General features: G+C 57.8%; 3 protein-coding genes across 9 annotated transcripts; 2 read left to right on the forward strand and 1 right to left on the reverse strand.

Annotated features, from left to right (window-relative positions):
- Positions 1–9,492: 9,492 nt before the first annotated feature.
- On the reverse strand, positions 9,493–12,222 carry SLC52A2 (solute carrier family 52 member 2). Of its 4 annotated transcripts, none has more exons than XM_028500736.2 (5): positions 12,136–12,173; positions 11,269–11,509; positions 10,289–11,156; positions 10,079–10,202; positions 9,493–9,970 (listed from the first exon to the last, which is right to left on the reverse strand). In XM_028500736.2, exons 2-5 carry the CDS (start codon positions 11,396–11,398, stop codon positions 9,758–9,760), a joined length of 1,335 nt encoding a protein of 444 aa, XP_028356537.1. In that variant the 5' UTR covers positions 11,399–11,509; positions 12,136–12,173; the 3' UTR covers positions 9,493–9,757. The 4 variants fall into 4 exon arrangements, with proteins under 4 accessions (XP_028356537.1, XP_028356534.1, XP_054947233.1 ...); XM_028500733.2 differs by having other exon boundaries at positions 9,636–9,970; positions 11,269–11,513; positions 12,136–12,222; XM_055091258.1 differs by having other exon boundaries at positions 9,636–9,970; positions 11,269–11,460; positions 12,136–12,149.
- Positions 12,223–12,337: 115 nt separating this feature from the next.
- Positions 12,338–15,395, forward strand: FBXL6 (F-box and leucine rich repeat protein 6). Of its 4 annotated transcripts, none has more exons than XM_024117517.2 (9): positions 12,338–12,751; positions 13,031–13,189; positions 13,354–13,417; positions 13,720–13,851; positions 13,927–14,034; positions 14,122–14,235; positions 14,304–14,535; positions 14,624–14,870; positions 15,164–15,395. In XM_024117517.2, exons 1-9 carry the CDS (start codon positions 12,351–12,353, stop codon positions 15,312–15,314), a joined length of 1,608 nt encoding a protein of 535 aa, XP_023973285.1. In that variant the 5' UTR covers positions 12,338–12,350; the 3' UTR covers positions 15,315–15,395. The 4 variants fall into 4 exon arrangements, with proteins under 4 accessions (XP_023973285.1, XP_028356525.1, XP_028356526.1 ...); XM_028500724.1 differs by having other exon boundaries at positions 14,122–14,154; positions 14,286–14,535; XM_028500725.1 differs by having other exon boundaries at positions 14,122–14,154.
- A 330-nt stretch (positions 15,396–15,725) lies between these two features.
- TMEM249 (transmembrane protein 249) lies at positions 15,726–17,777 on the forward strand. The gene is made up of 6 exons (XM_024117474.3): positions 15,726–15,805; positions 16,067–16,291; positions 16,546–16,640; positions 16,756–16,951; positions 17,127–17,212; positions 17,491–17,777. The coding sequence occupies exons 2-6, from the start codon at positions 16,069–16,071 to the stop codon at positions 17,638–17,640; spliced, it is 750 nt and encodes a 249-aa protein (XP_023973242.2). The 5' UTR covers positions 15,726–15,805; positions 16,067–16,068; the 3' UTR covers positions 17,641–17,777.
- The last annotated feature ends 1,713 nt before the right edge of the window (positions 17,778–19,490 follow it).

The following is a 19,490-nucleotide window of genomic DNA, read 5'->3' on the forward strand; positions in this document are numbered from 1 at the left end:
CAAAAAACAAACAAAAACAGGGTGAGGGACAGGGTTGTGCGGTGAGTGGTCAGCTTGTGGACATTCTCCTGATTGGCTGGTGGTGAGGTAACCGGGCGTCAACATCATCAACTTTCTGGTTCCAACCGGTCTGAGGTCTATGGGCTTGTGGGCAGCAGACAGTTAACTTCTTGCAGCTGGTGTGGGTTTCAGCATCTGCAGATCAGCTCAAGGACATGGCTCAGAATAGTCTCTATAGTCCTTGAGGAGGAACTAAAGGTCCTTGACTTTATTGGCTAAACTATTATTATTTTGTCTTGCTTGACTGTTTTCCTTTCTTTCTGCATTTTATCACTTCTCTGACTAAATTTACTCTTTAGAACTCAGGGAAGGATTAGGAGGCTAAAGTTTTTCTACAGACAAGAGGCAGGCAGAGGACATGTGTGTGTGTGTGGCAGGGGTCTGTTCCAAGAAGATCCCGTAGGGTTCTGCTTGGTTACAAAATGTCTACTCAATATTTTGCCCATTTTTAATTGGGTTATTTGTCATTTTATTGTAAAGCTGTAGGAGTGCTTTATATAGTCTGGATACAAGTCCCTTATCAGATAGATGATTTGCAAACATTTCCCCCCATTCCATGGATTGTCCTTTCAGTTTCCTGATAATGTCCTTTGAAGCACAGAAGTCTTTAACTTTGATAAAGTCCAGTTTATCTAATTTTCCTTTTGTTGCTTATGCTTTTAGATTGTTAAGATTTAATCCTACGTTTTCTTCCAAGAATTTCATAGTTTTAACTCTTAAATTTGTCTATGATCCACTTTTGAGTTAATTTTTGTATATGGTGTGATGTAGGGGGTCAAACATCATTCTTTTGCATGTGGATATTCAGTTGTATAAAAGATTACTCTTTCAACGTTGAATTGTCTTGGCACCTTGCCAAAAATCCATTAACCATAAACGTAAGAGTTTCATCCTGAACCTGTGATTCTATTCCATCAATCCATGTGTCTTGAATATCCAGCACCACCTTGCCTCAATTAGCGTAGCTTTGTAATAAGTTTTGTAATTGGGAACCAACTATTCTTTTTTTTTTTAGTGCGTTTAATATTTTATTGCATCTCCATATATTATATGAAATATATGACCACATATTTTTATACTATCATACATACATATATGCTTTGAAAGCAAATGCTCTTCTTTCTTTTCTTCCAGTTTTATTGAGATGTAATTGATGTTTGCACTGTATAAGTTTAAGGTGTGCAGCATAATGATTAGACGCCCATACATCATGAAATGATGACCACAGTACGTTTAACGAACATCCATCATCTCATATAGATACAAAATAAAAGAAAAAGGAAAAAAAGTTTTTTTCCTTGTACTGAGAACTCTTAGGATTTACTCTTAACAGCTTTCACATATAACATTCAGCAGTTAATTATATTAATCATGTTGTACATTACATCCCTAGTACTTATAACCGGAAGTTTGTACCTTTTGACCACCTTCATCCAATTCCCCCTCCCCCCACCCCTTGCCTCTGGTGACCACAAATCTGATCTCTTTTTCTATGAGTTTGTTTTCGATGTATAACTGACCTACAACACTAGGTTAGTTCCAGGTGAACAACATAGAGATTCAATATTTCTATACATTACAAAACGATCCCCAGGATAAGCCTAGTTACTGTCGGTCACTGTAACTGAAAGTGGGGGCCAGCTGCTCCCTGCTCAAAAGCCAATAAAGAGGCAAGGTGGTGGAAAGGAAAGTTTCTTTATTTTGGATGCCAGCAACTGGTGGGGGGGATGACACCTGTCCAAAGGCCGCCTCCCTTGCCCCCTGCAATCAGGGGCAAGAGCTTTTATAGACAGATGGAGGGGGCTACGTGTAGAAACAGCACAGTCAACTCTGACAGTCATCTTGAAATTAGTCTTTGGTGGTCTGACCAGCATCATCTTGATTGTTTTAAGTACAATTAATCTTCAGTTCCAGGGTCTGTTTGTTCCCTTTTCTTTGAGGCCAGTTCTTGGAATTGTGGCAGCTTATGTCATGGCTACAGCCTGGTCATCATGTAGTTAGCTTCTTCCACCTGGCGGGGGTTTCAGTATCTATAAGACAGCTCAAAGAATACGGCTCAGAATATGATCTATAGCCCTTGAGAAGGAACTTAAGGAATTTGACTCTGCTTAATGACGAAACTATTATTATTTGGTCTCCTTTGACTGCTTCCTTTTTTTCTGCATTTTCTCACTTCTCTCTGATTAAACTTATTCTTTGGCTAAAGTTTTTCCACAGACAAAAGGCAGGCTGAGGACATGGGGGGCAAGGACCATAGGGTCCTGCTCCGTTTCATCACCACACAAAGTTATTACAATATTATTGACTATATTCCCAACACTGTATGTTTCATACCTGTGACTCATTTATTTTGTAACTGGACGTTTGTACCTCTTAATCGCCCTCACCTATTTCACTCATCCCCCACCCCTCTCCTCTCTGGCAACCACCAGTTTGTTCTCTGCATCTATGAGTCTGTTTCTGCTTTGATATGTTTGTTCGTTTGTTTTGCTTTTTATTCCACACTAAGTGAAATCGCACAGTATTTGTCTTTCACTGTCTGACTTATTCCACTCAGCATAATAACCTCTAAGTCCATCCATGTTGGGACTTCCCTGGTGGTCCAGTGCTAAGGAATCCGCCTTGCAATGCAGGGGACACGGGTTCGATCGCTGGTCAGGGAACTAAGATCCCACATGCCGCGGGGCAACTATGCCCGAGTGCCACAATTACTGAGCTTGCCCGCCTCAACTAGAGAGCCCATGCGCCCTGGACCCCATGAGCCGCAACTAGAGAGAGAAAACCCGCATGCCACAACAAAAGATCCCACATGCCTCAACGAAGATCCCACGTGCTGCAATTAAGATCCAACACAGCCCAAAATAATGAAATCTAAAAGCAAACAAAAAAAAAGTCGGGACTTCCCTGTTGGCACAGTGGTTAAGAATCCGCCTGCCAATGCAGGGGACACGGGTTCGAGCCCTGGTCCAGGAATATCCCACATGCCGCAGAGCAACTAAGCCCACGAGCCACAACTGTTGAGCCTCGTTCTAGAGGCCACGAGCCACAACTACTGAGCCCGTGCGCCACAACTACTGAAGCCCGCGCACCCTAGAGCCCGCACCCAGTAACTACCGAGCCCACGTGCCACAACCACTGAAGCCCGTGCCCTCCAGGGCCCATGTGCCGCAGCTACTGAGTCCGCGTGCTGCAACTACTGAAGCCCATGCGCCTAGAGCCCGTGCCCCACAACAAGAGGAGCCACCACAATAAGCCCACGCACTGCAATGAAGAGTAGCCCCTGCTCGCCGCAACTAGAGAAAGCCCGCACGCAGCAACGAAGACCCAACGCAGCCAAAAACAATAACAAAATAAAATCCATCCATGTTGTCACAAATGGCAAGATTTCATTTTTTCTATGGCTGAGTAACACTCCATTGTATATATGTAGCACATCTTCTTTATCCATTCATCTGCCGCTAGGTTGTTTCCATATCTTGGCTATTGTAAATAATGCTGCAATAAACATAGGGGTGCATATATCTTTTCTAATTAGTGTTGTTTTCTTCAGACAAATACTCAGAAGTGAAATTGCTGGATCATATGGTGGCTCTATTTTAATTTTTTGAGGACCCTCCATACTGTTTCCCATAGTGGCTGAACCAATCTACATTCCCACCAACAGTGCACGAGGATTTGCTTTTCTCCACATCCTCACCAACACTTGTTATTTGTTGCCTTTTTATGATGGCCATTCTGACAGGTGTGAGGTGATATCTCATTGTGGTTTTGATTTGCATTTCTCTTATGATTAATGATGTTGAGCATCTTTTCATGTGCCTGCTGGCTGGATGTATGTCTTCTTTAGAAGAATGTCTATTTAGGTCTTCTGCCCATTTTTTTAACTGGGTTGTTTGTTTTCCTGAGGTTGCATCATATGAGTTCTTTGAATATTTTGGATATTAATCCCTTGTTGGATATAACCTTTGCACATATCTTTTTCCATTGAATAGGCTGATTTTTCATTTTGTTGATAGTTTATATGGTGTGAGGAAGTAGTCCAGTTTGATTCTTATGCATGTAGCTGGTCCAGTTTTCCCAACACCATGTATTGAAGAGGTTGTCTTTTCCCCTTTGTATATTCTCACCTCTTTTGTTGTAGATTAATTGACCATAAGTATGTGGGTTTATTTCTGGGCTCTCTATTCTATTCCACTGATCTATGTGTCTGTCTTGATTACTGTAGCTTTGTAGCCAATTTTATTCTTTTTAAAGATTGTTTTGGGGAACTGGCGGTCCAGTGGTTAGGACTCAGCGCTTTCACTGCTGAGAGCCCGGGTTCAATCCCTCGTTGGGGAACTAAGATCCCACAAGCAGCGTGGTCAAAAAAAAAGGATTGTTGGGCTTCCCTGGTGGCTCAGTGGTTGAGAATCCGCCTGCCGATGCAGGGGACATGGGTTTGTGCCCCGGTCCGGGAAGATCCCACATGCCGCGGAGCGGCTGGGCCCGTGAGCCATGGCCGCTGAGCCTGTGCGTCCGGAGCCTGTGCTCCGCAAGGGGAGAGGCTGCGACAATGAGAGTCCCGCGTACCGCAAAAAAAAAAAAAAAAGGATTGTTTTGGCTATTCTGGGTTTCCTGCATTTTGTTATGAGTATTAGGATTCGTTTGTTAATTTTCTGCAAAAGGCCAGCTGGAATTTGATAGGCATTACTTCAATCTCTGGATCAGTGTGCAGAGTTCTGCCACATTAACAACCTAAGTCTTCTGATCTATGAATATTTACACGCATCTTTAATTTTTTTCAATGTAGTTTCAATGTAGTTGTAGTTTTCCATGTAAAAGGCTTGCTTTTCTTCTGTTAAACTTATTTCTAAGTATTTTATTCTTTTGATGCTATTGCAAATGAAAATTTTTTCTTAACTTCATTTTCAGATTTGTTGCTTCTAGTATATAAAGATACAACTGATTTCTGTATATCGATGTTGTAATCTGCAAAACTTGGTTGAATTTGTTTTTTTAGTCCTAATAGTTTTTTGTGGATTCCTTATGAGTTTCTTTCCTTTTTAAAAATATTTATTTATTTATTTGGTTGTGCTGGGTCTTAGTTGAGGCAGGCAGCCTCCTTAATTGCGGCACGCAAACTCTTAGTTGTGGCATGCATGTGGGATCCCGTTCCTTGACCAGGGATCGAACCTGGGTCCCCTGCACTGGGAGTGCAGAGTCTTAACCACTGCGCCACTGGGGAAGTCCCTCCTTATGAGTTTCTAAACATAGAATTGTGTCATCTGAGGGCCTTCCCTGGTGTTTCAGTGCCTAAGACTCCGCCCTCCCAATGCAGGGGGCCCAGGTTCGATCCCTGGTCAGGGAACTAGATCCCACGTGCCGCAACTAAGAGTTCGCGTGCCGCAACTAAGACCCGGCGCAGCCAAATAAATAAATAAACATTTTTTTAAAAAAGAAAATGAAAATCAGTTTAAAAAAAATCACATCATCTGAGAATAGAGATAGTCTTACTTCTTTTCCAATCTGGATGCCTTTTATTTCTTTTTCCTGCCTAACTACCCTTGCCAGGACCTGCAGTGCAATAGAGGGCAGACACCTTCGTTTGTGGATCTGCCTGCTTTTTCTCTCTGGATGTTCAAGCCCACGTGCTAACTGGCCCTGGAGCCCAAGCACCCTGGCCTCAGCGTCTCTTCGCATCCCTCTGGCTTAAGTCAGCGTTGGGGGTGGGGGTGGGCCATGGGCAGCATGGACACCTGCAGCGGCGGGCGGGGCGCTGGGGAGCTGCCTTCCCCACGACTTGCCTTTAGAGAATTGGCACCCTGGTCTCCCCGGCCACAACACTTACCCGCTCAGTGCTCCCCGGCGCTCTCAGAGGGTGCTGTCCACAGAATGTTTTTCAAACGGAATATCGAGGGCTGGCTCGCGGGTGTCAACGAGGGATCAGGTAGGGAATCTTTTGCAATCTGCTTTCTAAAGAGCTCGGCTTTCCTGCCTCTCTTGCAAAATGAGGGAAATTTCCAGGCTGGTTTGCCACTTGCCTTTCATTTAGCTCATACAGTTACGCAGACAGTAACTTCCTCCCACCTGAGGAAGGTCCTGCCTTCTTCCCCCACTGGCCTGGCTTGAGGTGTTCTGAGAGGGTCAGACGTCCAGGAGACTCTTCTACGCAGGTTGCAAGTGGGTCAGGGAAGCACCCTGCTCCGGAGCTGGAGGTGGGGGCCTGGGAGACGGAAGGGTCATGGGGAGTACGACAGGGAGAGTCTCCAAGAAAATGACCGACTCTCCCCCAGGCAAGGAAAGATTAACCAGTGCTGTGCGTGCAAAGTCTGAACAGTCCTAAATGCTTCAGAGAGGAGACGAAAGAGGATTTCACAACTCCTGCAGCTGTGGCAGACAAGAACCAACTCAACTTAAGCAAGAAATTGTGGGCCCACATAACTTGCAAGTCCAAGGGGTTTAGTTTCGGGTACAGCTGGATCCCGGGGATCCCAGAATGCTCTCGGAGCTCTGCCTCTCTCCCCCCGTCGCTCTGCTTGCCTCTGGGACGCCTTCATTCTCTGGAGTGCACCCTGAGTAGTCTGGGTATTTGTAGCTCTTGGGATGACTGACAGCCCCGAGACAAATCTCTGCTGCGGCCTGACTTGCTCCACAGGGCCAGGGCTCCCAGTTCAATCACCACGGGCAGGAGGGTGGGCACCACAGCTGGATTAGCCGGGCACCCACCCAGCCAAAGGGTGGAAGGCAGGGGCCTGTGACTGACAGCCCACTAGAACGATAGGGGCCTCTGAGCCCCCGGAAAGTGCAGTGGGGAGCACGTGGCCCCACTGAGGTGGGAAGCACCCCAAGACAGTGTGGGCCTGGTCCGAGAGTGGCCGATTCTGGAATTGCTGATGGCCCGCACCCGCTCCCTCACCAGAGGCCCAGTCACTCCCACCCTCCCATCCTCTGGCCCCACTCCCCACGGAAGCGAGGAGGTCCCTTTGAATCCACGGAGGGGAGGGAGGCCCTGAAAGGACTCATCCCTTGTCCCCAGGGCAGGCAGTGGGGCTCTGACGGGCGCAGACGAGGGGCGTGACCGTCCCCTCACCCAGGTGTTGTCACACTCACGCCCACGTCGGAACCCACACCTGCCTAGGGACCCCGGGGGGCCGAGGAAGCCAGGACCGAAGGAAGGTGAAGGCCCCACCTCTACTTGCTCACCCAGAGCCGGTGAGCCTCGTCCCCCTCCGTCTCGGGGGAGTGGCCGCACACCTGCCGAGCGGCTGCGCGTGGCAGGGCACACCCTGGCTGGCTCTCCTCTGGTTTCGAGAGCCTGAGCCCCAGACCACAGAGGGCCCGTGGCTCAGCTCTGTTCTCACACAGGGGTCGGTGCCTCGCGTCCCGTCTTGGACACCGCCTCCCTCCTGGGGTCTCCTTCAAGTTCCTCAGCGCCCCAGGCCTGAGGGACCCTTTGGGCAGGGCTGTGAGCTTGAGTGGCTGGCCACCTGCTGTCCAGCTGGAGGCGTGGGTGCCCGGGTAGGGCCCTGGGGGGCGCTCGGCTCTGAGGGGCTGGCGTGGTGGGCCGCCCTGCTTCCTGGCCACTGGCCTCACGCCTGGACGCCGCCGAGAGCAGGAAGGGCGCGCCCAGCGGCTCTCTAGCACTTGGCCCCAAGGCGTCTTCCTACCGTTGTTGTTTGGGCTCCTGCCTTGTTCCCTTCGGGGAGCTGACCGGATGCCCTGGAGACGCCAAAGGGCAGGGGCTCCTCCGAGCCACCCCTGCAGTCCTGGCCTCCGGGGCTCAAGGCCACCCCGCACACCCCCCCCCCGCCCCCCGCTTCGGGAGACCGTGCCTTGCTTCCCGGGGCCCTCGCGCCTGGCACACGTGGCGCAGACACACGCCGGCAGGGGAGGCTCCACAGACGCCCAACGCGAGGGAAGGCAGGAAGGAACTGGGGGGAGGCTCCACCAGCCTCCGCCCCAGGGGGGCAGGGGAGGGGCGAGGGGAGGGCGCGGAGGCCCGGGGCCACACCACCCCCGTCACGCCCTCGGCCTCCTCCCTCCCACTCTCCAGGGGTGGCTTCCACGGCCCACACCCACCTGCCCACACCCGCCTGCAGGCGCCCCTGTCCCCAGCCCTATCAGGTCAGGGGGCCGAATGGTTAGCGCCCTGGAGGGCGGTGGCCTTCTGCCTTAAGGGCTGGGCTGTGTCTGGGCCCCGTGGGAGCCTGGTCCCACCACAGGCCTGATGGGGGGGTCAAGGCCTGGGGAGCTTTCCCTCCCGCCAGCAAGTCCCTCAGCTCAGCCGGTCCTGCCAAGGCAGGGGAGGAAGACCCTGAGAAGCCTCCGCGCAGCCCGAGTCAGGACAGCCGGCTTCAGAAGCTTAGAAAGGGCACCCGGGGAGGGCTGGCCAGCAGGGCAGGAGCCGCTCCTCTCGGTGCCCACGCCCGGCCCCTGGTGGCTGCAGGGCCCCCCGTGGAGGCAGGGCACCTTGTCTGTGAGAGTGGGCTCTCAGTACCACGCCAGTCACACTGGCTCATGGCTCAGCTGTCCTGCCCCCCGGGGAGCCTGTGCCCCCCGGGGAGCCCGTGTCCCCCGCAGGCCTCTGCTCCCCGCCTGCCCAGGAGGCAGAGGACGCGGCAGCAGCCCAGGCCCCGGCCCCGCGGCAGCCTCCGTCCGAATGCCCTCTCAGAGCCTCCTGGCCCTCCCGGCTCGGGCCGCGCTCCAGTCCCCACCAGCCCTGTGTGTGGGAGCCCCCGGTGCAGGACAGCCTGTGTTTGGTGCTGAGCTCCCTGCAGACACCAACAAGCAAAGGCCTGGACTGCTGTGCCAGGGTGGGGACAGAGCGTGGGCTGCTCAGAGCCAGGGCCATCTGCCAGCAGCCCAGGGAGAAGGCAGCCACTGTCGCGTCTGTGTGAATAAAGGGTTTGGGGCCTTTGCAGGTTTGATCACAGGAGCTACAAACGAGGCTGGTGGTTTGGGGGAGGGGACCACGTCCTTGGGCAGAAGAATCCCAAGATCAGCTGCACCCTCACACCCCAGTCTCCTCTAAATCCCACTCGCCGAGCCCTTCCTGTGCCGGGACCTGGCAACAGGCCCCTGGCACAGATCCCCCGGCAGGATCCTCCCATAAAGCGGCAGGTAAGCGTGCCACACCCAGGCCCCAGAGACAGCAACGAGGCAGCCCACGCGGCCTGACCCTCGTGCCTGGCTGGCTCGCCCACCACACACCCTCTGACCGCCGTAGCCTGTGTGGCTCCTCGGCCTACGCTCCAGGCCCTGGGGGCTGGCCTTCACTCTCCCTCTGGGCAGTTCTGTATGTGTATCTGTGTTTAGGAGGAGGTTCCGTGACCCCCAGGACCTATGAGTGCCCCAGGGAGTGGGACAGGCCCCTGTTGAACAGGTCAGGCTACTGCTCTAGCTCAGGGGAGGTCTATCTACACAGCAAGAGCTGTTCCTGGGGTTAGCGCCAACTCATGGAATAAACACGCTTTATTGTACAAATCCCACACAGGTCCTGGGCCTGGGCCAAATCCACATCCCCAGCCGGGCCCTGGCTCCGAGCCTGCTCTGTGGTCCCAACCCTGGCCTGCAGTGCCAGGTTCTCCTGTGGAGTACGCAGGCATCCGTGAGCAGGCTGCTTGTAGGGTGGGCCTCCCTGGGCTGTGGGCACGCAGGCACTGTGGCAACCCCAACCCGAAGACAAGTGGAGTGGAGCGGAGTCCCCACCTGCTCAGGCTTAGGGGCCACAGGGGTCCACACAGTCCTTCCCGCTGCGGAACACATGGTAGATGCTGGTGGGAGGGAACATGGCCACGGCGCCGAGCAGAGAGCCCACCTGGATGGCCACGCCAGCTGCCAGCAACGACTGCTGGCCCCCCCCGTGCAGCAGAGAGCTGGAAGCCACCTTCACGTATGAGAACACGCCAAGACACAGAACCCACGACACCACCTGGGAAGGCGGACACAGTAGCAGGCTGAGCGTGAGATGCCCCTGCTCTAGGGCGAACCCCCTCCCTACTGCCACCCTCTTTGCTTCACCGTCCCCCGACATACTTACCACAAGGACCACCCCTGCAGAGGTGCCCACCAGAGGTGGGCAGGGGCTCAGGACTGCCAGCGCCATCAGGTAGGCCCCAAAGAGCATGCCTAGCAGGGAGAGACTGCCCAGCCCTGCCAGGGACCTGCCAGGGGTGAGCAAAACCTCAGGGCTCAGGCCCAGGCTCTCACCCCTAAGTCCCACCCTGAGTGGCCTGGGCTGCCTGTATACCTGCATAGAACACCCATGGCCAAGAAGCAGGCGAGGGGGTTGGCGGCACTGCCCAGCACCACAGCCAAGTGGTAGGCTGGGCGCCCATAGGGCAAGCAGGAATAGCTCTGCACAGCAGGCAACACTCCATTGGTCAGAGCGTTGGTGACGGCCAGCAGGCCCAGCAGGCAGACACCACGGGTGGAAAGCAGCCGATGGGCTGCAGGTTCTGGGCTGCGGGTGGTGCCTGCTGCCTTGCTGGGAGACTCCTGCAGGGGTGAGGCCTCTTCCTCTTCCTCCACTCCTGGGGCTCCCACCTGCAGGGCAGGCCCTGGGCCTCCTGTGGGTACAGACGGTGGTGACGGCAACAGCACCAGGAGACCCTGAAAGGCGGCAGCTGAAACGACCAATAGGGCGGACAAGACCCCAAAAAAAGTGCTGGCAGGAAAACGCTCTGGGAAGTCAATGGGGGGCCCAGGAGTGCCATTGGTGGGGGTTGGTGGGCACTCGAGGCGACCCACACCCTGCACTAGGGCCAGCACACAGGGCAGCAGGGCACTGAGGCCCTGACCCAGGAAGAAGGACCGCAAGAAGTAAGGCGGCAAGCGGCTCAGGAAGGGCAGGAAAGTGACATTCGAAGCACAACAGGCCAGCGCCAGCACAAAGGAGAGAGCCAGGAAGGCCACGGAGTGCTCCTGCCCCGCCACTGCTGCCACGTGGGGCCACAGAGGGGCCAGCAGGGCCATGCCCACCACGCTCAGCGCCTGCACCACTTGGATGGGGGCCCTCTCGCCCCTGCCCGGGGCCAGCCGCCTCCACAGGGTCACCACCAGGAGACCCAGGTTCCCCAGCGCCACAAGCACAGAGAGGTAGGAGGGGAGACTCCAACCTGCAAGGAAAAAAAGGAAAAAGCCGTGTCAGGAGCAGGATGCGCAGGGCCAGAGAGCAGCTGCAGCCCACCTCCCCCGCACGCAGCCTCGCCCCTGCCCACATCGACTCACCCTCGGGGAGGTCTTTCACCACCACAGGCAGCTCCACCCAGATCCCGTTGATGGCAGCCCATGAGCCCATGCCAAAGAGGGCTACCAGCACGTGGGTCAGCACCAGACGGCCCAGCGGGGGTGCTGCCATTTAGCCCAAGGCTGGAGCCTTCAGGACAGGGCACAGGTCACAGCCAGCTCTTCTTTCCCCACCTAGGGCCAAAAAAGATGCTTCGGCTCCTCCGGGAACTGAAGACTTCGTCTAGCTTGAAGGAAAGAAACATGCATGCAGAATCACAAGGGAGAGACACAAAACCATTGTCAGGAGAGGACCAGACGGCCAAGACCAGGGAAACTGGGGGGATGCCGGGGGTGGGGGATGGGGAGGAGAAGGGACCAAGCACACCGGCAGCCTGTGCCGGGATCACGACACAGCAAAGGCTGGGAGGCAGGGAAGCAAGAAGGCGCCGAAGCCCAGGGGAGGATGATGAAAGAGGGAGATGATCTTCGGGTGTGAGTTACCGAGGCCGCCAGAGCACTCCCCCCCGCCACGGATACGGGACAAGGACTCCGGGACAGGTCCACCTCTCAGGCGCCAAGCACACCTCTGGGGCTTCTGCGAGGCCCCGGACAGCCGGAGCCAAGTCGGGGCTGGGGGTGTGGCCGCGGCGGGCACCGCCCCTCGCAGCGTCAGCTGGGCGGCGGAGAGCCGACCGGTGCGCTGGGGTGCCTGCGCCTCCCGGTCCTGAACCCGCGCGCTCCCTGACCCGGCGACTGGCCATCCCGCCACACTTCAAGGGCGCCGCCTCCGGCCCAGGGTCGAGGCCCCAGCCCAGAACCGGTGGGGCCGGAAAACGCAGCCGAGCGGGAGCGAGGACTCCAACTCACCCGCCGGGACTCGGAGAAACCACTCGCCGGCGCGCCCCAGCGCCTGATATCCCGCTCCGGAAATCGAGTGGGGAGTCCAGGGGCGGGGAGGGCTTGCCCGGGGCCTTGACCCCGCCCCCCGAGGCAAGCCGCGCCTCCGCCGGCCCCACCCCTTCCGCCGCAGGAGCCGCCTCTTCCGCTCCCCCTGGGCGGAACTCGGAACGCAGCGAGTGGCTATGGCGCCGGGCGTGGCCCGTCGGGCCCGGCAAAGGGTCCGGATCTTGCCGCTGGCCGGGGCGCGGAGCCGCTCGGCGGAGGACTGGTGGTGGGATCGGCTGGCGCCGAGCGGCTCCGGTTACCACCTGCTGCAGTCGGACAGCATGCTGCTGGTGTTGCCAGGCCCGGGGCCCGCCCGCCCCCGCGCGCAGAGGCGCGCCGCCAGCCGTACTCAGCGGCTGCGGCTCCACGGGGCCCGCGCCGCTGTGGCCAAGGCCAAGCCCAGGACCGCACCCGCACCCGCTCCCGCACCGCAGCAGGAGCCCGACCCGGGCTGGGGCGACCGCATTCCCTTGGAAATCCTGCTGCAGATTTTCGGGCTGCTGGTGGCGGCGGATGGGCCTATACCCTTCCTTGGCAGGTACCCCAGGACCATCGCGCACAGCGCCGGGTCTCAGGCTGACCTCTTAGGCACTCAGCGGGTGGCTGAGCGCCTGCCTACACACGCGTCCCAGAGAGCGCAGTCTCTCAGGGCGTCCAGTTGGAATCCCAGGGGCCCGACTTTGAACTGAGGGGTCCGCAGCGTTGCGAGAGTTGGCGGGGGGCAGGTCCCTCCTCTTAGAAAACCCCATAGCGACAGCCAGTGAGGGCGAGCATCGACCACAAAAGGCCCGGCCCCTCAGCAGAGATTTTCTCCCAGGGCTGCACGCGTGTGCCGCCGCTGGCACGAGGCCGCCTCCCAGCCAGCGCTCTGGCACACCCTCACCCTGTCACCCCCGCTGGCTGGCCGCCCCGCCAAGAGTGGGACCAAGACTGAGAAGAAGCTTCTTGCTTCCCTGGAGTGGCTTATGCCCAGTCGGTGAGCAGTTCCATCTTTTTCTTATCCCCTCATTCCACCTGTGTGTTGTGTGAAAGCCCCAGGCCCCCTGCTGCATCCCTGCACGAAGGTGATGGGTGGGGAGAAAGCTGGTAGAAGGGGCAGCGTGGGAACACCGTGCAGCTCTGCCTCTGCTGTCGGCCCAGGTTCTCACAGCTCCAGAGGCTGACTCTCATCCACTGGAAGTCCCAGGTACACCCTGTGTTGAAGGTGAGAGCTCGAGGCTGCCCTGCACGCCAGCCATGACACTCTGGGGTTACCCACTAGGGAGTGGGTCAGGTACCGTGGGCCCCAACAGTGCCCCATGAAGATGCCTGCTTGGTTCTCCTTTCCTGGCCTGTCTTCCAGCAGGGAGGTGTGAGAGGTGGGAGCACGCAGGTAGGCCTGGCATGGCCAGAAAGGAGACCATTGCTGAGGCAGTAAAGTGCGGTTGGCACCAGCCATTGGTCTGTTTCCCTTGTGGACCACAGCCTGCCCTCCCCCAACCCCAGCTGGCCCTCTGTCATCCACAGCTGGTTAGCGAGTCCTGTCCCCGGCTCACCTTCCTCAAGCTTTCCGATTGCCACGGTGTGACCCCTGACACTCTGATCATGCTAGCCAAAGCCTGCCCCCAGCTCCACAGCCTGGACATACAACACTCCATGGTGAGCCCAGGAGTCCCCAGGGGCCCCAAGGAAGCCTGGGCTGAGTTGACCGGTACCTCTGTGCTGGGTCTCCAGGTGGAGTCCACGGCTGTGGTAAGCTTCTTGGAGGAGGCGGGGCCCCGAATGCGGAAGCTGTGGCTGACCTACAGCTCCCAGACGACAGCTATCTTGGGTGCACTGCTGGTAGGTTGGTGACGGGCAGGAGCAGAGCTGGGTGCTGAGCCAGGGACCGCCAGGCCTCCGACCCTGTGTTCTCCCCCACCTCTGCAGGGCAGCTGCTGCCCACAACTCCAGCTCCTGGAGGTGAGCACTGGCCTCAACCACAACAGCACTCCCCTCCAGCTGCCTGTCGAGGCCCTGCAGAAAGGCTGCCCCCAGCTGCAGGTACCTGCCGCCCCACCTCTTCCACCTGTCACCCCCCTCCCCATCTGCAGCCTGGGCCTCGCTCCCAGGTGTTGCGGCTGCTGAACCTGATGTGGCTGCCCAAGCCTTCCGGGCGAGCGATGACTCCTGGCCCCGGCTTCCCCCGCCTTGAGGAGCTCTGCCTTGCCAGCTCCACCTGCAACTTTGTGAGCAACGAGGTCCTGGACCGCCTGCTCCACGGCTCCCCTCACCTGCGCTTGCTGGATCTCCGTGGCTGTGCTCGAATCACACCTGCTGGCCTGCATGATCTTCCATGTCAGGGTCAGCACTCCCCGGGTGGTGGCTGGGCAGGTGGGATGCGGGGATTCTTGCCCACCCCACAGCTCATGCCCATTCCTCTCTCCCCCAGAGCTGGAGCAGCTTCACCTGGGCCTGTATGGCATCTCGGACCGGCTGACTCTAGCCAAGGAGGGCAGCCTTCTGTTAACTCAGAAGTGGTGCCACACTCTGCAGGAGCTGGACTTGAGTGGCCAGGGCTTCAGTGAGAAGGACCTGGAGCAGGCCTTAGCTGCCTTCTCAGGCACCCCTGGGGGCTCGCACCTGGCACTGTGCTCCCTCAACCTCCGGGGCACCCGGGTCACACCAAGCACAGTCAGGTTAGCATCCCCAGCCCCGCCAGTTCCTTGGAGCCAGTATGGCTTGATCCCCTGTCCTGCCTGGCTTGCCAGCTCCAGGGGTCTGAAAAGGGAGCCCATACTGGCCCAGCCCCTGCTTGGGGTTGGCCTTTGGGACACCGGGGGTACTGGGCTTGGGCCTTGATGGCTGTAGGCGGCAGAGCCAGCTGCGGTGCAAGGGTAGAGAGGGCTCCTTAGACTGGCTCAGCCATGCTGTGCCTGGGTGGTCTTGGGGCCAGTGGCTCAACCTGCCGTGGCCTGCATTGCTCCCACAGCTCTGTGATCAGCAGCTGCCCAGGCCTGCTGTACCTCAACCTGGAGTCCTGCCGCTGCCTTCGCCGGGGCCTCAAGCGGGCCTACAGGGGCCCAGAGGAAGTCCAGTGGTGTCTGCAGCAGCTGCTCACCAGCCTCCCCCCTCCCAGCTAGGCAGCTCCAGCCAGCCAGCCCTGCCCTGACCCCTTTCCCAGTTTTGGATGTTTGATTATTCTGTTACAATAAAACATTTTTAGGAACTCATGTGTGGCCTTTGGGATCCCAGTGAGAGGCTAGGGGTTGTCCCTGAGGGAACTACTTGGGGCTAGAACGGGCCCACAACCTGTGTGTGGTGGCGTGGGGGGCAGCCCCCCAGGGCTCCTGAGCGAGCCTGCGGCCGTGCCTTGCCTGCTCAATCCGGGGCTCAGATCTTGGACTGCGTGTGTGTGCGTGCGTGTGTGTGTGTGCGTGTGCGTGCGTGCGTGCTTTCCACCCTCAGGGACGCTAAGGTGAGCTGTCTGTGATTGTATATGACGCTCTGACCTGGGCAGAGGCGGCAATGGAGAAGGGGAGGCCATTATCAGCCACGGGGCTCGTGGTGGGGCACCTGCCTACAGACTCCTCTCCAGCTCAGGCCTGGGATGTCCCACTACCCCACCCTTCAGGTGAGGACTGTGAACCAGGCTGTACAGGGGGCCTCCAGTGGGGTGGGGACTAGCGGGGAAGTGCACGCGCACCGCAGGGCGGGGCCGGGCGACTCCCTGGAGAAGGGATGATCAATAGGACGGCCCCTTCTAGAACCCGCCGCCCAGAGCTTCTAGAAGCCGGCGTAGCCCAGCCTACACCGCCACTTGGTGTCGCTCCCCTGCCTCTGCCTGAGAACTGCTCCTTCCTGGACCGCAGCCCTGAAGGCTTTATTCTCCCAGGTATGGGTGTGGCTGTGAGCACTGCGCAGTGGCAACAGACGAGCCGCACAGCTGGCGGTCTGTACCCGGCCCAGGCCCCCACGGGCCGGGTCACCGGCCTGCCTACGACCTCCGGCAGCAAGCCCTTCCAGCTCTGGGCCCAAGGACTCTTCTGCACCGAGCGCAGCCTGGCCAAGCGCCTCAAGAACAACAGTTTCTACCCGTTCACGCAGCAGCAGCCCAACGGTGAGGGCGACACTCAGTGGCGGGGGGACCAGAACCCGGCGGAGCGGGGACGCGGGGCGGGGACTGGAATCTGAACGGGGCGGGGCCGGACCGGCTGCGGTCTGCGTGGGCGCTGGAACTGCAAGCTGGACCCTGACGGCGGCCCCGGGCCCTGCGGGCGGCGGGCAGTTCCGGGCCCAAGCCCTGGCACTTCCACCTCGGGCTGCGAGCAGGGGGCCCGGTATCCTCACGCGCCCCTGCCGCGCCTCCCCCAGTCTTCGTGCTCGAGTACTACCTGGACACGCTGTGGAAGGGGACGCTGCTTTTCTTCGTCTGCCTCTTCCTCGTCAGCTTCGGGCTTGTGAGCGAGGTCTGAGCTCCTGGGCCCGCCCCCCACGGCCTTCCTACCCTGGGGGCCGGACCCCCACTCGGTGCCCCGCCCCCGGGTTCCGCAGCGGCTCAGAAAGTCCCCGCGGCGTCCACAGGTGCAGAAGCAGGAGACTTGGGGCTTCCCTGCCTACGGCTTGGGCGTGGGCCTGTGGCTCATGATCTCGTCGCTGCCGCGGCGCCGCCTGGTGCTGAACCACGTGAGCGGCGTGTACCACTTCTCCATCCAGGGCCGCACCGTGTGTCAGGGCCCCATGCACCTGGTCTACGTGCGCATGGCGCTCAGCTCCGATGGTGACGCACGGGGCGGGCCGCGGACTGGGAGATGGCGTGCAGGGGACGGGGAAGCCACGTGGAGTGGGGAGGAGCAGACAACTGGCCCAAGCCCCCGCCCCCGGAGCCCCCGCCCCCGGAGCCCCCGCCCCCGGCTCTCCAGAGACCTGGGGCTGAGCAGCTTGCCTCTTGCCAGGCTACGGAAGGTGCTTCTTCCAGCTGGTTCTGTGCGGCCACAAGCTGGAACCGCTGGTGCTGGTGCAGCTGTCGGAGCGCTACGAGGTGGGTACCTCCCAGCCCGCCACGGGGTCCCAGACACGCTCCCTTCCCCTCCTTGGTTCAACATGACGCCAGCCACTGTTTAGGGTCTTAAGATAGGGCCATTTCGCAGGTGGAGAGTGCATACAACGGGGTCCTGGCCCAGGCCCTCGAGCTGGGAGCCGGCGGGAGAGGGCGCCGGGGCTGACGGGCAGGGCTGGAGGCGCGGTCTGGCCAAGGGAGGGGACGCCTCCGGCGCAGCTCTTGTTCGGGCAAGAGCTGACCGCCACCCGCTCGCACAGCAAATGGAATACCTCGGCCGTCATATTGCCCGGAAGCTCAACATTAACTACTTCGACTGCCTGGCCACGTCGTACCGGCACGTGGTCCGCCACCGGCCACCGGGGGCCGCCTTCAGCCCGGGCATCCTGCTGCGCAAGACTGGTGCCTAGGACAAGCGGAACTCTCACAAGTCAGCCCAGGACTTGTGATGCTGCCAGCTGGCGCCCACCCCTCCCCCACCCCGGGACTGCATTCTCCCTTCCCCTCCAATCTCCCATCTCCACCCGACCACTGGCCTTCTCAATAAAGCGACCTCCTGCTTCAAGCCTGCTCATTTCCTCCGTGCGGTGGGGGCTGCCGCCCCAGGGCCCTCCCGTGGTGCACACCTCGCAGGGCCTCAGGGAGCCTTTCAGGGAGCAACCCCGGACTTTGGGTTGGAAGATGGGGGTCGCAGTGGGACTGAGGGTGACAAGTAGCCAGGCCTCCAGAACACGTGTGGGACACACTGCCTCTCTTGGTCAGTAGCAGTGCACTGGTCCTTCCAAGCTTCAGAAGTGCTGACCAATGAGCAGAATCCAGGAGTCAGAATCTGATTGGTCCAGTCTGGGTCAGGTGCTGTTCTAGTCCAATCAGCAATGGGATGGGGGCACCGCCGAAGGTCCAGCACTGTGCCTAGGGGTGGATCCTGCACTGGACTCTAGTGGAGTTTCCCCTGCGGAGCTCTAGGCCAGAGCTCAAGGCCTGCTGGGGAGTAGACCCACCATATCCCTGGAGCGCACTCCTGCCTGCCTGCCTGCTGGAACCCCAGTCCCATGTTCCCTGTCCAGCGGGTGTTCTTGCCTCCTGGGTGCTGGAAGCTACTGTGGGAGCAGAGAAGTCACCCGAGTCTCCCTGTCAGCATTTTTCCTCAGGGCCATGCTCACGACCCAGGTCTTTGTGCATTGTATCAGCTGAGTGTCCCTGGAACCAGAACCAGCTGCATAATTTGCAGGGCCCCATGCAAACTGAAAATGCAGAGGTCCTTGTTAAAAAGTTATTAAGAATTTCTAGATGGCAGCACTAGAACATTAAACCAAGTGCACCCGTTAGTGCTGGGGGCTTACCTGCCCACCAGCCAGTAGGCTGAACAGCCAGGTGTGTAGGCATCCAGCCCCACCCACCAGCAGGTTGGCACCAGACCTGGGATCCCCTGTGCCCCACAGCCAGCCCCACCCACCAGTGAGCCTGCACCCTCTGCATGAGGCAAGGTCTGGCAGCCAACTGGTCCAGGGGCCAGCCCCGTCTACCAGTTTGCCCACAGTAGCAGGCCCTGCCACAACAGAAGGGCCCTTGCAGCCCACACAGAGGGCAGCCCTAGAGCATACAGCTCTGGTGACCAGAGGGGAGTGTGCTGCTGGGTCTCATAGGACATCTCCAACATAAGCCACTTTTCCAAGATCAGGAAACATAACTGACCTACCTAATACACAGAAATAAAAACAGAGAATTAGGCAAATGAGGCTACAGAGGAATATGTTCCAAATGAAGGAACAAAGGCACTACAAAAAAAGGAAATTACAGGCCAATATCCCTGATGAACATAGATTTAAAAAAATCCTGGGGCTTCCCTGGTGGCGCAGTGGTTGCGAGTCCGCCCGCCGATGCAGGGGACACGGGTTCGTGCCCCGGTCCGGGAAGATCCCACATGCCGCAGAGCGGCTGGGCCCGTGAGCCATGGCCGCTGAGCCTGCGCGACCGGAGCCTGTGCTCCGCAACGGGAGAGGCCACAGCAGTGAGAGGCCCGCGTACCGCAAAAAAATAAATAAAAATAAATAAATAACTAACTAAATAAATAAATAAAATAATAAAAAAAAAATAAAAAAATCCTCAATAATACATTGGCAAACCAAATCCAACAATATATTAAAAGGATCATACACAATGATCAAGTGGGATTTATCCCAGGGATGCAAGGTTGGTTTAATATCCACAAATTAATCAATGTGATACACCACATCAACAAATTGAAGAATAAAAATCA

The sequence above is a fragment of the Physeter macrocephalus genome, chromosome 15 (genome assembly GCF_002837175.3).
Source record: "Physeter macrocephalus isolate SW-GA chromosome 15, ASM283717v5, whole genome shotgun sequence".
Taxonomy (NCBI): Eukaryota; Metazoa; Chordata; class Mammalia; order Artiodactyla; family Physeteridae; genus Physeter; species Physeter macrocephalus.

Coding starts and splice junctions, on each gene's coding strand:
- SLC52A2 (XM_028500736.2), bottom strand. CDS start 11,398: ATGGCAGCACCCCCGCTGGGCCGTCTGGTGCTGACCCACGTGCTGGTA. Junction 11,157..11,268: donor GGTGAAAGACCTCCCCGAGG/GTGAGTCGATGT, acceptor TTTTCCTTGCAG/GTTGGAGTCTCCCCTCCTAC. Junction 10,203..10,288: donor GCCATGGGTGTTCTATGCAG/GTATACAGGCAG, acceptor CACCCCTGGCAG/GTCCCTGGCAGGGCTGGGCA.
- FBXL6 (XM_024117517.2), top strand. CDS start 12,351: ATGGCGCCGGGCGTGGCCCGTCGGGCCCGGCAAAGGGTCCGGATCTTG. Junction 12,752..13,030: donor CCTATACCCTTCCTTGGCAG/GTACCCCAGGAC, acceptor ATTTTCTCCCAG/GGCTGCACGCGTGTGCCGCC. Junction 14,035..14,121: donor CTATCTTGGGTGCACTGCTG/GTAGGTTGGTGA, acceptor CCACCTCTGCAG/GGCAGCTGCTGCCCACAACT.
- TMEM249 (XM_024117474.3), top strand. CDS start 16,069: ATGGGTGTGGCTGTGAGCACTGCGCAGTGGCAACAGACGAGCCGCACA. Junction 16,292..16,545: donor CACGCAGCAGCAGCCCAACG/GTGAGGGCGACA, acceptor CGCCTCCCCCAG/TCTTCGTGCTCGAGTACTAC. Junction 16,952..17,126: donor CATGGCGCTCAGCTCCGATG/GTGACGCACGGG, acceptor GCCTCTTGCCAG/GCTACGGAAGGTGCTTCTTC.